This window comes from Lupinus angustifolius, chromosome LG19, assembly GCF_001865875.1.
Source record: "Lupinus angustifolius cultivar Tanjil chromosome LG19, LupAngTanjil_v1.0, whole genome shotgun sequence".
Classification (NCBI taxonomy): domain Eukaryota; kingdom Viridiplantae; phylum Streptophyta; class Magnoliopsida; order Fabales; family Fabaceae; genus Lupinus; species Lupinus angustifolius.
Window position 1 is genome coordinate 8,825,715 of NC_032027.1, and position 14,827 is coordinate 8,840,541.

The 14,827-nt window shown below is 30.6% G+C and overlaps 1 protein-coding gene across 1 annotated transcript; it reads left to right on the forward strand.

Annotated features, from left to right (window-relative positions):
* LOC109334911 (haloacid dehalogenase-like hydrolase domain-containing protein 3) lies at positions 239–4,105 on the forward strand. The gene is made up of 4 exons (XM_019570913.1): positions 239–324; positions 2,063–2,454; positions 3,036–3,242; positions 3,591–4,105. The coding sequence occupies exons 2-4, from the start codon at positions 2,197–2,199 to the stop codon at positions 3,885–3,887; spliced, it is 762 nt and encodes a 253-aa protein (XP_019426458.1). The 5' UTR covers positions 239–324; positions 2,063–2,196; the 3' UTR covers positions 3,888–4,105.

A 14,827-nucleotide genomic window follows, 5' to 3' on the forward strand; every position in this document is an offset into this window, starting at 1 on the left:
ATTAATTTATTCTTTAAAAATGTAAAATTTTAATTTTCATAAATAAAAGTCAAATTAATCCATATTAAATATCCTAAATTTTATGATAAAAATATTAAAAATAATTAATTTATAAAAGATAAAAAGTTATGAGGACCTGATATATGAAAATTGGGAAAAACTGCATGCACCATTAACTTTCATTAGTTATATAAATTATAAAATGTAGTTAAATTAAAAATTTATGTTATTATGTATTTCAAGATTCCGTGTAAGCAGAAACTATTTGTTAATCATCTGCAATTTCCACAAAGTATCTTTCCTTCCCATTCCTCTACGCCTCTGGTAAGAACCAGATTCTTTTTCATCTCTAATTCTTTTAATTTCAAAACTAACTCATTTCAAGAAATTATTCATAAAAATGTTATCTTTTTCGTGAAATGTTTTGTGGGTAGTTGAGATATTCACACTCCACTGTATGTGTGTTTTGTGTTTTTTCTTGAATCTCTCTTATTTATTTCTTACATTTCTCTCTGAAACTCTGAATCAATTTTGTCTATGCTGTTTGTTTGTTTTTTATGTATAAAATGTATATCTTCTATGCATCTATTGTTATGACGAAGCTGGTTCCATTTAGCGACATTGTTTACCCCAAGAAGAAAAATGTATGCACAGAACTGTTACGCATTTAATCATCATTGACTGTTGGCAAAAACTAATACAAATGAATGGTGAATGATATAAATCATAGTGCATAAAGATTACACTCTATTCTCAAATATATGTTTTTTATACTATGAAGAAGACATTGAATGTATTCACTCTTTCATTTAACAAGTCTTTTGTATAGTTTTAAAAATATTTTTAGGCTAAACTGTTTGGAGCATTTTTTTTATACTCCCATGAGTATACAGGAACTAACCTATTTTCGATGCGTGAGTCGTGACTGTCAATCCCAACAAGTTTCACATTCAGGAATCGAACTATTAATTGTTTGGTCTTTGCGGGATCTAGCAGAGTCTTACACCACTACACCAACTCCTTGTTGGTGTTGGGAGGATTTAGTATTACTGTATTTCCATTTTGAGGCAGTGTTGTCACACCAATTTCATTAATAAAACTGCAAAACTACTGAATTAATCATAAAAGTTATTTTTAGTTTCAAGTTGGTATATAAATTTTTTGTTTCAGATTGTCCTCACATTTCTCTTAATTTTCAATTAAATTACAACGTAGGTCTTTTTGTCATGAAATGATTACAATTACAAAATTCCTCTTTTATTTTACCATTAAAAAATGAGGTTTAAGCTATAAAAAGTGATAGAAAAACAACTTAATGAGACTATTTTAAGATCCCTTGTTCTATATGTTCTTCCTTCATTGTAATCTATGATTCATTTTTTGTTTTCTTATATTGTCTTTTAAGATTACTCTAATATCTATATTTTTTAGGGGAAAAAAATGTACGCACGGACAATGTATGATTTTTATACACTGTCAATACATCATTCATCATTCGTATTTTATCATTATTGACTCTTCAAAAAAAGTAATACAAATGATTGGTGGATGATATATTGACTGTGTATGAATCTTTATATTGACAGTGTATAAATATTACACTCTATTTTTTATGGTACTGGTGATTGGGATGGTTTGTCATTTGTCTAACATTTATTTGTTATTGGTTGTTCTATTGATGAAACTTTTTAATGTTTATCATGATTGTTATGTTAATTGAATATCAGGTTTTAAACATTGTATTTCACACTATATATTTGCTATATTTCACTTTTTTCTATTACATACAAATATGAAGGATAAATGAAAAGAATAAAATGGAACAGGGTATGGTATCCCTGGTTTAATGTACAAAGAACATATCTCTTATTATAAAAGCAACAGCTAATAAATGTTCATTCTCTCTATCATACTGTAATAATGTCATTAATAACACTTAAAGCAACTGGCCCCTTGCCCATTCCTTTTACTTACTGTCAATCAATTTACAAAGACAGATTATGTATGATCATTTGAAATTTCTTTTCAACTTAATATGCTGATTTTGGAATCACATATGCAGGCTTTAGCATCAACTATATGTTGAAGGAGTTCAGTACTTTACCACAATAACTGGTTCCTTGAAATTTATGTTGGTATTGCTATCCTGGAAATTCTTCCGAACAATCTCTTAGCCAACTAAGGGCCTCTGCTACCATGTCACTCTTGGGTAAACTACGCTGTGTCACTGTAGATGTTACAGGTACCCTAATGGCTTACAAAGGGCAGCTTGGTGACTATTATTGCATGGCAGCCAAATCTGTTGGCCTTCCATGCCCGGACTACAAACGTATGCATGAGGCCTTTAAGTTTGCATATAAGGAAATGGCAACAAAATATCCATGTTTTGGGTTTGATGCCAAAATGCCAAACATTGTGTGGTGGAAAACTTGTGTGCGAGATTCTTTTGTCAGGGTAAGATATCCGTCAAAGTTATTACACTTGTGGTTAGTGTTTTAAATTGCGGCAACAGTTACGGTTACTGTGATTGTGTTCATTGCAATGCAGGTTACTGTCGTTGCAGTGTAAATTATTTTGTGATTAAAAAAATATTTTTGAATTCGACACGGTCTGTTGCTCCCCAAATACAGTTGCGTTGTGGCCTGATGCGGTTGTATCATCGTGATTTTGTACCACACTGTAATTGCAATGTGATGCGGTTGCAACGGTCAATGCAACAGCAATATTGTGGCCGCATCACGTGATGTGTTCTGCAATTTGAAAGATTGATTGTAGTATTACTTGTCAAGACAATAGCTAAGTTGTTGTCATGCACAAGCACATGAGGAAAGGTAGCATAAGTAGTTTGGTTCTAAATTTGACCTGTCCAACAACAAATTCATTGAACCACAAATTTTTGACACCCCTTTTATTGATGTGTCCAGCTGTATTTAAACTATCTAAATGAAGCACTTGAATTGCAGATTTATGATGCCTGCAATCCCCTCTGTATAAAGTTTTGAATGTCATGAAGGAGATATTTTTTTTTCATGCAGGCTGGATATGATTACGATGAGGAGACATTTGAGAAAATTTTCAGGCGCATATATTCGTCATTTGGTTCATCTGCTCCTTATACTGTCTTTCCAGACTCTCAACCATTTCTTAGATGGCTTCGTGGAAAGGGTCTCAAAGTTGGGATTGTGAGCAATGCAGAGTATCGATATAAGGATGTAATTCTTCCAGCTTTAGGTATAAACGAGGTAAACTTATGTGTGATTATCTGGAAGTTTGTTATTAGACTTATAAACCCACACTTAGCATAGCCATTACACTTAACTGTGGTGCTTTGTTGGAAATGTTGGTTGTGTATTTCCATTTTGAAACAAAACACAATTAGTGATTTATGATCTATGTATTTCCATTCATCTCTGTCTCCTAGCAAAGAACACTTGAAGAGAAGTTGAACAGTAGTCTACTTGGCAATAAGACTTACTATAATCACTACACGCATCTCAAATCTTTTGTACATTTGTTATGTGATTATATTAAGTCATTCCCTTTTGCCCCAGAGACAAGAATTTCTGATTATATAATGTATGATGATGCAGGAATCTGAATGGGACTTTGGTGTGTTTTCTGGTTTCGAAGGCATCGAGAAGCCAAACCCGAAATTTTTTGAGATTGCACTTGAAAGGGCTGGAAATGTGAAACCTGAAGAAGTTTTACATATCGGGGATAGCATGCGCAAAGATTATGAACCAGCCAAGAGCATAGGGATGCATGCGATATTATTGGATAGGTTTAAGACACCAGATGCTGTGGAGTGGAGGAAATCAGGAGCTGTTGTTCTTCCTGACTTGGTTGCAGCACAAGAATGGCTTTCTTCGGAGAACTCGACTTTCTAGAAGTCCTTCTTTTCCTAAAGTAACATTAACAATGTATCAGTTTTCCCCTTTATTTCTGATTAGTAATATGAGGAATGTTGCATTCTAGCTGCTATCATATATGCTTGGGAACCTGGTGTTGAAGACCATGTTCTGATATAGCTCAACTGTAACTTGTAGTACAAACATTTTCAAATGTTTCTTGTTTTGTGTTTTATTAATAATGTTGCTTTCTTTTCCTTGCTATGTTGTTTTCCCGAGTTACTTGGTTTTACTGTCTTACTTCCCTAGTTGCCCCAGAGAATCAGCATGAGATTTGATAATGCTGTATCACAAATTTCGCATTCACAAATGTGAATACATACGAGGGTAATTGATAAGTTGTAGTTATATAAGTGGTATGAACTAAGATCTTAAGGTTTTGGGTTAAGATATTGTATAAAGTTTACTTATGTGATTTTTCATTTAGCCTATTTGTTACATTTTTTCAGTGGCTTTGGGCTCCCATTGTTGAAATATATTGTATATGTAAATAATAGTGTATGTGAATATGTGAGATTGTATTGTTGGATTAATTCTAACTCTAGTGATTAGCTTCTAAGAACAAAAGGGTTAGTTGGAGTTAGTTAGTTTTTGTTAGGGTAGTTAGTTTTTTCATCCTTTATATAAATGATTCAATGTAATTTTGTTTTTTATCAATTCAATGAATAGTTTTTTCATTCTTTCTTTCGTGCTTAATCAAGATTCATCCATGGCTCTACCATTATAACATGGTATCAGAGTATAATTATTCTTTGGCTTTCGCTTATTCTGTTTGTGCTCATGATACCATGAAGAGTTAACATTAGCTGTTGAGTGCCCACATTTAAATTTTGGTACATATAATGGCTGGTGTAATGTTGATTTAAATTTTGGTACATATAATGGCTGGTGTAATTCAACATTTATGATTCTTGCATCTAATATTTCTACAAGTGGCTTAGAAGAGAAGTCTGGAGCAATTTATTATGGTTTCTTAGAGATTGTATTCAATGAAGTATACAAAGGAGTTGGTTCTGCTCTACATGTTGACCCAACAACATTAGTCCCTGGTGCGTTTCTTTGGTGCTGCTCTACCTCTATTATTATCACCATCCAAGAACAGAGAGAATTGTCAAGAATGGTTCTTGGGGGTCAGGGAGATTTTAGACATGATAATACAATCCTATCTAGAGAGAATTTTGAACAAAGCCATCACTCACTCAATTCTTCCATACATGGCTTCTTGTAATGACTTTATCACCAGAGTATGTCAAAGTTCCTAATTACAAGAGTTCATCGGGATCACCAAGTTCCTATTTTAAAAGGGTGCCCAAATATGAGAGATAAAATCATAATTACATAGTATCAATTTGTCACTATATGGCACCTGAAGTTATCTATCCATATGATATATGGCGTGTGGGATGTATGATGGTTGAGTTATGTTCACTTTGTTTGAATTTAGAGCACCTTGCTATTATGAAGAGGGTGCTTGGTACATTACCACAACACATGTTGATAAGACTTGATTAGCATTTGACAACATAAACTCCAATTTACTAAATTTGACTCACAGTAGCAGCAGCAAGAAACCATATTATTCAAATTACAAGAATCTCTACATTTTTTTCTTATTCTCTATCATTTACTCCCAACTTATCTCTTTTCTTTAAAACTCTATTTTCTTTACCCCTATCTTCCTCTCATTAAACACAATATTATTATAGTGTGTAATTTTTCTTCATCAATGAAGCTACACATTAGGATCGAGATTCCGATCCATTTTTCTTTCTTTCATCATTAATGATTCATTTGCTTTTGTCCATGGTGGTTAAACTCATATATAGTTTCTGCCATAGATAGTTAAGCATTGAATGATTAGCTTCTGTCCATGATGGTAGTTGAGCAAAGATATAACTTCTGCAATGGATGGGTAAACATTTGATTGATATAGCTTCTCTCATGAGTGGTTAAGCGTTGTTAGTGCTTCAAATCAATTTCAAGCTCAGAGTTTAGAATTTTCACTCTCCAGCTTGACGGGTCTGTTGAAATATATTGTATCATGTAAATAATAGTGTATGTGAATATATGAGATTGTATTGTTATATGTGAATATATGAGATTGTATTGTTGGGTTAGTTCTAACTCTAATGATTAGCTTCTAAGAATAAAATGGTTAGTTGGAGTTAGTTAGTTTTTGTTAGGGTAGTTAGTTTTTCCATCATTTATATAAAGGATTCAATGTAATTTTGTTTTTCATCAATTCAATAATCATTCAATGAATGATTTTCTTATTCTTTCTTTCTTGTTTTATCAAGATTCATACATGGCTCTATCATTTTAACATCCATATTCTTAATAAATGTTATCAATGTCGAGGTTGGGTTATGAAAAGTATTGTGAATGAAGGTTGTTTGTGAATCATGTAAGGATTTCTTATAGGCATGTGTCAAAAGTCTTTTCATACTAAAATGGAGGCTAGGCAAGATGTTCTAATTAAATGGTTGACAACATTGCTACAAGGAAGAAGGTGTCCGCTCAAAGGGAAGATTGTTGGTTTTCCAAGTGAGTAATTCTACTTATTATTTTATAAAAAAATTCTTGCCACGTCAGCAATGACACATGTCAATCAAAAAACTCTTGCTACGTCAGCAATGACACATGTCAATATTTTATGTAAAAATTTTCTCTTAATTTGTAACCTCACACATAAGATGAAAAACTTTATTTACTATTTGTTTCAATTTAACATAATAACACATTATCTTTCATATTTGTTTTCTATTCTTCCATATTTTTATCTCACATTTCATTCTAAAGCATATAATCATCTCTCTATTTTTTACTCCCTCATTTCATCACTTTTCTTATCTTCCACAAATTTTTCTCTTCTTGCTTCGTATTTTTCTTCCATTTCATTTGAAAAGATTCTTTTGTTAATAACGAAAGATGTATGATACCATTCGAAAGTATTCTTTTTTTGTTGCTAGAATATTTTATAGTTAACTTTACAGTGGTTCTACGAATGTAGATCTGTTTGTTGATTTTTTTCTTTTCAATTGAAGATATATTACATTAAAGTCCTTTCTTTATTACTTTTTTGTGCTTATCGTAGGATAACTGAAGGAGTGATTTGTTTTCAATGTCGTGGACGATGACGAGAGTTGTATTCGATATGGTCTCTCTTATTGTTGTTCACCCTTGAAGCATTATTGTATGTTAGTTTTCTATATATTTGTGCATATATTATTTTGTTTGTAGAATTTTCTACTCAAAATAATCATTATTTCGACAAAGAGTACATAGATTGTTGAAACCGGATTATAGTATAATAGTTGAAAATGGCACCGATAGGGATGAATGATACAAAGGAAGAGAAAAGTTAATAGTATGTGACAATAATGATAATTTGATCATTTTTCTTTCAATTTGTAAAGAAATAATTGTTTAAAAGTAAGCACTAGACAATGTATTATATGTTATCCTACTTAAACTATAGCAAGAAATTGTATGTGTCTTTATAGTCATTTTGAGATTATTTTAGAAAAAAAATTATTTTTACCTTACGAAATCAACCACTAACTTTAAATTAAAGTTTATATTTTGTGATAATATTATTTTTATTGTGTTTAATGTCAGTTTGTGATGTATAATGATTTGTATATTAATTTAATAGTATATTTTTATTGTACCGTTTAGGTTTTTATGCTATTGTATTTAAGACTTTCAATTTGATCGACTAGAAAATTCATTCAAGATCACAAGTGTAATAGAATCAAATCTTCTAAGATGAAAAATTATGTAATTTAATGTATGTTATTATTTGCATTTATTTGAGGAAGGAGATTTTATGTGGTGTACAAAATTGCTTAATTAATATTTTCACTACGTTATGAAATATTTAATAGCCATTTATGTTATTTTAAAATTTAGTTAATATAAATTCAATAAAACGCTTAACAATTTAACTTCTTCCATACTCACGGTTATCATGCATTCGTTATATTAAGAAACATAAATGTACAATCGTTATGATTTATAATATTAAAGTACAACAACTATATTACGTTATATAATATTAAAGTGCAATCATTATAATATTTGATTTGTAACCGTGTAATAATATACTTTCATAAAACTTGATTATAAAAAAGGAATTGTAGTAGTACAACTATAACTAGCAAAATTTATAAATTTTAATATATATGTTTGTTGACCATTTATATTATTTTAAAATTTATTGAATATAAAATCAATAAAATGCTGACCAAATTAATTTCTTCCATATCACAGTTACAATATATTCATTACATTAAAAAACATAAATGTGTAGTCGTTAAGATATATAATATTAAAGCACAATCGTTATATTACGTTATATAATATTAAAGTGCAATCATTACAATATTAGAATCGTAACAGTGTAATAATATATTTTCACAAAATTCGAATTGTAAAAAAGGAATTGTAACTATAGAATTATAACCAACAAAATTTGTAGATTTTAATATATATGTTTGTGATTTTAAATTTTCATCGATTAATTCTGAAAGTGACCAACTATATTTGTAACTAATAAATGATTTAATATTTTACACTTAACATAGAATAGCAATCTTAGGAAAATGACTAATTCAAAAATTAGTATAATTCCAATCAAAGTTATTATTGATCCTTAATTTTAGACAATGTTCATTATAAATGTAAATTTATAACCATTTATTGTTTAATTATATAATAGGTAATAAGAAATATTTATAAATCATAACAAATATGTATTCTTTAATTTTAAGCAATACTCATTCTTGATATATTTTGTTTTGAATTTAGGTTGATTCTATTATTACAATGTTACTGTTGTAGTATTCAAATAGTAACAATAATAAATATAACATAAAAATAATATTATTAATTTTTTATTATTAATATTTGTCAGTAGTTATTAAGGTAGTAACATTAGTAGTTTTTGAATTTTATTTGTTTGCAGTTATTTTAGAGTCAAATAATAATAATGTATTTTTTGAAATTGATCTTATTTTATAGTCAAATAATAATGAGTTATAAATTTATTAATAATTTTTAATTAATATGGTAATGATATGTTTCTCAATAATTTATAAAGTCTCATGTCCTCCATCTTCAAACAAAATAGATAAGTTTAGACATAGAACTTCAATCAAGATTATTTCAGATTCATTAATTTTAGACATTGCTCATTATAGATAAGTTTATAATTATATGATGTTTAATTCTAAAATAACTAATAAGAAATATGTATACCATATATCTATTCTAAATAATAGAAATAGAACTTCAATAATAACATAGATGAAGAAGCAAAATTCAAATAATGAAATATTAAGTTATACTATAAAAGTTATAGTTTATATTAGAAAAATAATGTAAACATAATAATAACTTTCATATGTAAACATTTATTTATTAATTTTATTGATATTAAAATTAATTTTAAATATTTATATTTATGATTTTACGAATTCATAATATTAAAAATATCAAATTGTATAAAACATAATGAGTCACGATCTAAAATAAAGATACTAATAATATTATTTTTATTAAAGTTAATGAATACTGGAATTGTGATAAAAATAATAATAATGCATCCATTGTGAATAATATTCTTCCCAATAAAGAAATGAAACTTCCATTTTTAAGGTAAATTTTTTTTTGTAATAAATCCTCTACAAAAATCATAATTTATCATTGTCCCTTATAGGAAAAAACAATATTTTTTTGTTTAAAAAATGTCATATCTTTGATTTAATTGTGATAATGAATTTGATTCTTCTACATTTACCATATTATAAACAATCATAAGATATGCAAAGTTGTATGCATTGTAACACATATTTAATTTATATTTTGTTTGAATTATTTCTGATTCCTTAATTTAGACAATGTTCATTATGTATATATATTTTTAGAGTTTAGATTTGATTCTAATATTGAAATGTTACTATTTAAAATAGTAACAATAGTAAACATATAAACAAATAATTTAAGAATGAAGAACATAAATTTTTATTGTTGCTTTAAGAGCTTCTATAATTTTCTCATTGTTTTTCACTATTTTGCTTCTGATATGTTATGTTCGCTTTTTATCCAATATTACCATCAACTTCTTATGCTTTCCAAATGTTTAGGCCCTTTAGTTCCTTTTTTAATCATTATTTTTCTGCTCTACATTATGTGTTAACATCATGCTTTCAAATCTTTCAATGGCTCTCATATGTGTCGTTAGATGTATATCTCATATTGTACTAATGTTGTTGAGGTTTATTGGCGGTAACAAGTTCTTAGTTATCAATTAATTATATATCAACCTAATAATGTAAAATCAATGCATAATATTGAAAATCTCTTAAACACATACATGATTGTGTTGACTTCATTATAAATTTATATTTGACTAATGAATATATGTTCATTCCGTCCCAGATTGGTGGTGAACTTATGGATTTTATGATTATTCTTGATAATACAAAATGTATGAAAACCTTTTTCACATGATAGATGTATAGACGTCAAGTGAAAATTGAATAATTAGAACAAAAAACACATACAATTTAATTAGTTTACAATGTTTGTGTTTTTATATATTTCTTTTAATTTTATCAAACTATTACACAATATAAATAATATATATATATAATAATATTGATACTTGTGTGTTTCTAAACGTGCATCAAAATCAACATGTCTCATGCAAATGCACATGTAATATACATATTCTTAACCATCTGAATGCACGAGTAACATGCATGTTCTTAACTATGTGAATGCACATGTAATACATGTGTTCTTAACCATGCGAATGAATGTGTAACATGTGCGTTCTTAACCATGCGAATGTACGAGCAACATGTGTATTATTAACAATGTGAATGCACATGTAACATGTATGTCCATAACCATGCGAATGCACGAGTTACATGTGTGTTTTTAACCAAACGAATGCACAGGTAACATGTGTGTTCTTAATCATGTGAATACACAAGTAACATGTATGTTCTTAACCATGCAACATAAACTTACTGCCCCGTGCAAATGCACGAGTAACTTACTAGAATGTAGATAAAAAGAAGTCGTAAATCAGTGAATAATGTATAAGTTGAGGTGCTAAGTGATAGACTCAAATACTTAATATCTTAAAGTATTGGGATACAATATATGATGTCAAAATGTTACTCATATTCTTCACCTAATCTATTTGTTCTATATTCCAGTTGTTATTGGCTTTATTCCTAACACAAAACCTAGGTCAACAAAGGAGGACATTTATTGTCCCCAAAAAGTAAAACACTTCATGTGTCACTCATTGTAATTAGTTAGAAAAATATTTAATTACTAAAATTTTAATTTAAATACATTTTTTCAATCAACCACAGAGAATAATGTCTTTGATGTTGATATGGAGAAGGCATAAGTGCAATGACAATTATGGCTGAAAGTTGATATGTGGTGTGTTAAATTATGAGTCTATACAATGGTTATTATAGGGATGGCAAAAAACCCGACCCGTGGATACCCGTAGAAATATCTGCAACTGGTACCCGCAATAATAACTTATGGGTAGGAGCGGGTTTTGTGATACCCGCCCCGCGGGTACTCGCAAATTTATATATTTAGTTTTTATTTAAATTTTTATATATATTTATTATTATTTTAAGATTATATATCATATACTTTATTATTATTTCTTAATAAATTACACATATTTGACTATGATCATAAATTTATCATATAAATATAATATTATTTTGTAACAATTATTTTTACATATTGATTATTACAAATTATATAAATATATAATTAAAATTAAAAACCCATTGGATACCCGCAAATACCCGCTATCTGCACGAGTACCCACAAACATTGTGGGTTTGGGCACGGGAAAGCACTACCCGCACGGGTACCCATCTAAGAAATTATTTTTCCAAGATTTGCCTTTAAGGAAGTTATTAGGTTTTTATTTTCATGCAGGAGATCGTCTATAGATGGGTCGGAAGCCTTGTTGGACGTGTAGTCTATTACTGTCGGGGGTGGTCTTCCGTATAGCGCTAGGAATGGTGACATCTTGATTGCTGAGTGGTGGCATGTGTTGTACCAGAACTCGGCAAAATGTAAGAACCTGAACCATCCTTTTGGTTGCTCGGCCGTAAAACAACGAAGATAACCTTCGATGCAGCGGTTTACAATTTTCATTTGTCCATTGGATTTCGGGTGGTAAGCAGGGGTGAAACATAATCTGGTGCCATGTAGCTTAAAACATTCATTCCAAAAAGTGCTCATGAAAAGTGGATCTCGGTCAGAGACTATGGAACGAGGTGCTCCATGTAAGCGGTAGATCTCAACCAGGAATCTGGAAGCTAAGTGTGTGGCGGTGAAATGTGTAGGCATTGCTATGAAATGTGAAAATTTTGTCAAACGGTCCACCACAACCAAGATAACTGTGTGAACGCCTCATGGAGGTAAGTGTGTAATGAAATCCATGGAAAGGTCTTCCCATACTTGCTGCGGAATGGATAAAGGTTGAAGCAATCCTTATTTTTGAGTGGGTAGATATTTATTTTGTTGACAGATTAGACATTGTCTAATAAAACTTTTTGTGTCCTTATACATACCAGGCTAGTAGAAGGATGCATCTAGTCTTGTCAATGTGGGCTTCAACCCGGAGTGTCCTGGCATCGGAGTGGAATGAAACTCATTGAGCAACGACATTCGCAGTCCCTGAGCATCTGGTATGAATAACCTGTCCTTGAAATATAGTAGTGAGTTAGCAACATGAAAGAGTGTATTTTGTTTGCTTGTTGCTAACAAATCCTTTATTAATTTGACTCCTTCTACCGAGGTGAAAAAGGTGGTTAGTTGTTGTAATAACAAGGGAACTGGGGATGAAATGTTGGCTAACAAGGTGTCCTCTAGAGAGAAACATCTAGACAAGGCATCAGCAGCTATATTTTCCTTTCCAGGTCAGTAAAACATCTCATATTGAAATTCTTGCAATTTCGTAGCCCATTTTTGCTGCTCTGGGGTTTGGTATGTTTGAGTCATTAGGTGTTTCAAACTCTGTTGATCAGTAAATATGCGGAAATAGTTTCCAATGAGGTATTGTCTCCATTTTTTTACTGATTTTGTTACTGCATACATCTCTCTGACATAGGCTGAGGTTGCTTGCATTCTGGTGGACATTTTCTTGCTGAAAAATGCAATGAGGTGACCTCCTGAGATAGAATTGCACAAATGGAAATGGCTGATGTATCTGTCTCGACTTCGAATATTTTGGAGAAGATTGGCAAGGCCAAAACTAGAGCTGAAGGCATTATTTTTTTCATTTGTGTAAAAGCCAAATCTGTAGTTGTAGACCATGTAAAAGTACCTTGTTTTAGTAGATCAGTGACGGGAGCGGCATGTGTGGCATATTGTTTAATAAATAGACGATAAAATCCAATCAGCCCTAAAAAACCTCGTAGGGCCGTGATGGATCGTGGAGTGGGCCAATCCACTATCCCCTTGATCTTTTCTTGATCTGGTTGCACGCCGTTTCCAGAGAGAATATGGCCCAAATAATCAACAGATGAAACCCTAAAAACACACTTAGATTTTTTTGCAAAGAATTGTGATTTTTTAATAAGTCTAAAAATCAACGTCATATGCTCCATATGCTCACTAAAAGATGGGCTATAAATCAGGATGTCATCAAAGAAAACCAACACAAATTTCCTTAAGAATGGGTGAACTAGAACATTCATGGTCGCTTGAAAAGTTGATGGACCGTTAGTGAGCCCAAACGGCATCACTACGAATTCATAATGGCCATATGTAGTATGAAAGGTTATTTTGTGAGTATCTTCCGGATCAAGGCGAATCTAGTGATACCTAGATCTGAAAGTGAAAAGTGTCAAGGATAGCACTAGCATGTCTTTGCCTATGTTTTGATGAAGACAAGGTTCTATCAAAGCTTGAAGATGGCTCAACAATCAACATGCCTTATGATCATTTGGTCATATCTAGACTAGGACATAATTTGAGTCTATAATCTAAGTAGTCTGGGATGTGTGCCGTAGTAAGCGAGTATAGGTTAGGTGAACCTAGGTGCTAGTCTCTTAAGCCATCTTAATTGTCATATCATATCCATTAGACATATCATCTAGTTAATTGTATGTCCATGCATCTATCATACATGTTATATGTGCATATTAGGCATAATATAATTAGTAGAACATGTATATATATTGTGCATAACATATGAGAAGTTTACCTTTTGAGACTTATGCATAAATGTTCTAGTTAATCGATTAACGTGGTAACTTAATCGATTAACGCAACTGCTTTTCTATTAAATGTGTGTTTTCTGTTTGAACTATATTTTGTGTCATTATGTTGCTTCGTCAATCGATTAACGAAGAGTCTTAATCGATTAACTAGTCTGTTATTTGTTATAACTGAAATCTGGTTTAACTGTTTAAACTGTTTTACAACGAATGTAACCGCCTATTCTCTATGCAATAAATAATAGGCAACGTTCAGAAAACCATAGCATTGCATTCTATTGTATAGGACTATTTAGAGAGCATTTTGCATACTTGTTTTACTATATTTGCAAGAGAGATTGCATGCGTGAGAAGAGATAAATTATGATGTTTTGATTGTTATCACATGCCTACTGTTTTTGCATAATTCTGTATCCATTCATATCTTTCTCACATGCTCATGCATTAGATATTGTTAGAGAGAAATTATATGTATACTGCATTTGATTAACTCATTTAAATCTTGATGGCTTAAGTAGTTATCAAAAGGGCTAATCTTTGAGTCTTTTTCATATTATATTCCAAGCATTATTGTGCTTAGTATACCTTGCTTTTTAACGTGTTTTTTGTGTATTCTGGATTTGTCTCTTGGTGTGAGATCAC

Bases quoted from the DNA above. Each gene is read 5' to 3' on its own strand.
- LOC109334911 (XM_019570913.1), top strand. From the start codon at position 2,197: ATGTCACTCTTGGGTAAACTACGCTGTGTCACTGTAGATGTTACAGGT. The intron at 2,455-3,035 runs GTAAGATATCCG...TTTTTCATGCAG, and splicing joins TGCGAGATTCTTTTGTCAGG to GCTGGATATGATTACGATGA. The intron at 3,243-3,590 runs GTAAACTTATGT...ATGATGATGCAG, and splicing joins CAGCTTTAGGTATAAACGAG to GAATCTGAATGGGACTTTGG.